This window comes from Lolium rigidum, chromosome 1 (genome assembly GCF_022539505.1).
Source record: "Lolium rigidum isolate FL_2022 chromosome 1, APGP_CSIRO_Lrig_0.1, whole genome shotgun sequence".
Lineage (NCBI taxonomy): Eukaryota > Viridiplantae > Streptophyta > Magnoliopsida > Poales > Poaceae > Lolium > Lolium rigidum.
Window position 1 is genome coordinate 15,353,220 of NC_061508.1, and position 2,986 is coordinate 15,356,205.

General features: G+C 45.4%; 1 protein-coding gene across 1 annotated transcript; it reads left to right on the top strand.

The window, feature by feature from the left end:
• The first annotated feature begins 290 nt into the window (after positions 1-290).
• Positions 291-2,280, top strand: LOC124704499. Its single transcript, XM_047236763.1, has 2 exons — positions 291-686; positions 1,885-2,280. Exons 1-2 carry the CDS (start codon positions 291-293, stop codon positions 2,278-2,280), a joined length of 792 nt encoding a protein of 263 aa, XP_047092719.1.
• The last annotated feature ends 706 nt before the right edge of the window (positions 2,281-2,986 follow it).

Sequence of the window (2,986 nt, forward strand, 5' to 3'; positions counted from 1 at the left end):
CGGGAGTGGCAGTTATTTAGTTAGAGCGCAAGCTGTAAGAGATCCAAATCGTCGGGCTTGGCGCGCCCGTCAACGTACGTAACCAACCGCCTCAACCCACTCCCGTCCTCTCCCCTCCCCACCCCGCCGCCTATTTCTTGACTCCCATATATCGACGGCGCCGCCCCATCCGTCCGTCGCCGGCGCCGGTACTCCCCCCCTCCTCCCTTCTTGACAAGTGCAGATGCACTGCGCTGGTAGATGAATGAGGAGCACTGCCATCCTGCGCGGTCGCCGGCGTCGACGACACCATGGACAACCACCTCACCTACGCCTGCAACAACTGCCTCACCGAGCGCGCCGTCGTCTTCTGCTCATCCGACGGCGCCAGGCTCTGCCTCGAGTGCGACGGCGCAGTGCACGGCGCCAGCGCGCTGGCCGGCCTCCACGCGCGCGCTCCGCTCTGCGACGCGTGCGGCGCCGCGCCCGCCGCGATCCGCTGCGGCCAGGCCACGCTTTGCGCGGAATGCGCGGATCGCCACGGGCCGCCAGAGGGAACGTACGCCAGGTCGGCCATCGAGGAGTACACGGGGTGCCCCACGCCGTCGGAGATCCTCCGCATCCTCTCCGTCGAGGCGCCATCGTCGCAGGAGGACTTCGACCAGTGGCTCGCCGACAAGCTGCCCCAGATCCTGGAAGAGGTTCAAGTAAGTCTATCCATACCTCAACCTCTGAACTTCACACTATAGATGATGTATTTCATTTCTGAACTTGAATTAATGCTATGTGCTATGTTGCTGCCTGTGCCAGTGCAAATTGAGACTCGTCTTGTGCTCTGTTCTGTTTGACAAATTTTACAACGGACAATTAATTGTGTGATCCAGTGAGTGATACGCTGATGAACTATACAAAGTGAGTGAATGTAGAGTGTGTACTTTGTACAAATAATTTAGGCTAGTGCGGAGTGTTCTATTGCTGATGTAAAAGAGGGATGATCTGTTTGGGAAGAGATATATGACCCTCCAGATTTCCTGATGCATGTAAATGTAATGGAGAATGATCAAAGGATCATATAATTAATACAAAGATCATATATTGTCTTCTCCTCTGAAAGTTTGGCAAATTTTGTGGTGACATGGACCTTTATCCAACTGGCTGATATCTATCTAACGTGCATTTTAGTTTCACTGTACCAAAAAGTAAGAAGTACTAAAAGAATACAAATACTAACCAATGAACCCTCAAGAAACAAAATTTTGAAAATGACTTTCATGTTATGATGGAGTTTATGAGAAAAAAAATGGAGTGATGCCTTTCCCTAACTGACCGAATTGGAAATGGGGAATTTTGAACAAGTAAAAACATTCCTTCATAATTCTCAAAAAAAACATTCCTTCATTTCTAACACACACACACACAATCAACAGCTAGGTATAAGCACATCTAAGAATAATAAATATAAGCATAGTGCTCATACAGCCAATCAAGCATTGGCTCCCTCGGTGGATGGACCAACATATGTCTAAGATTAAATATCTCTCTTACCTCTTAACTAGGATGGCGCATATAACCGCGATGAGTACTCATTCTGTTAATTTGTGGTGATCAACATGGAGGATGGACCTCAGATGTGCGATGGAAATGGAACCGCGAGTACAACAATTGTAGGAGAAAGAGGCAGCTTCGGCTGTGATGATTGGAATAATGCTTGTTCAACTACCTGTGCTCCACCTTGTCCTGGGCTTGAGAGTACTAATGGAGTATTTGTTGATCATCAGTCAGCCACGCCTTCAACGAATTTACTCGCTTTTGAGGTACATACCAAGTATACCACTTACTCACACAGCTAATTCACACGTTTTTTGCACGTTCTGTTTGATCCCAATTTGACAATGAGAATAACAGTTAACCACTTTGCTTTGTTTAATTTCTTGGCAGCAGCAGCAGCCACCGTCGATCTGCCACTTTTTCTCATCATCATATTCATCTTATAATACAACATCATCATCATGCCAGCCAGTAATGACATCGGCTACTCTTCTGCAATCTATGGGCAACGATCATCATCAGTCCCTGCTTCTCGACGGCTTCCCTAATTTCTGTCCTAACTTGCCCTTAATTGCGCCACCACCACCGACGGAGAACGGTGATTTGCATGACGGCAGCCAGCCACAGCAGATGTTAGTTGCGGATGAGAAGGCAGCAGCTCATCAACAAGATCCAAACAGCATATCCAAGAAGCGAGAGGAAAGGGACAGAGCCAAGCTCAGGTACAACGAAAAGAAGAAAAACAGAAAGTAAGCATGAAACTTCCATTTGACCCAGACCTTATATATACTAGATATCGCAATGCAGGTTTGAATTGAATCCAAATGAAATTTGCAGGTTCTGCAAGCAGATCATGTACGCCTCCCGCAAAGCGAGAGCGGACACGCGGAAGAGAGTCAAGGGTAGATTCGCAAAGGCTACCAATGAACACCAACACATACTCCACTCAGATGCATCATAAATTCAGAGTTGATGCGATCAATTTTGCCGTTCTTTTTTCACTTTCTTATATTCGTTCTGCATATAGGGAGAGCATATATACACAAAATCAAACATTTTTTGTCACCACTTCATTTTTTTTCACTGTAAATAATGTCTCAACACATTATAGTGAATCATGCTAGGTAGAATACTCTTCTCCACACCCCACAAATACATACCTCTCAAATTGTGGAGAAGGATGTTGCACCTTAGATCTTAGGACTTTTTTCAATTTATTTATCTTTCATGTTTTTTTTTGGCCTTTCTTCTTTCATTTTTGATAGTTTTGGGCTCGTTCATCTAGAGAGATAGTTTTTGGACACATTCTATTTAGAGGTAGTTTTGGGACACTCTGATACCTCTAGCGTTAATAATTCAGCCCTTGTATGTGTACATACATTCAGTTTTTGGTAAGGGTAAATAAAGTCACGATTTTTTTCCAACTGTTTTCTGATGTACGAAAAATTATGAATATATT

Coding starts and splice junctions, on each gene's coding strand:
- LOC124704499 (XM_047236763.1), top strand. CDS start 291: ATGGACAACCACCTCACCTACGCCTGCAACAACTGCCTCACCGAGCGC. Junction 687..1,884: donor AGATCCTGGAAGAGGTTCAA/GTAAGTCTATCC, acceptor TGAGAATAACAG/TTAACCACTTTGCTTTGTTT.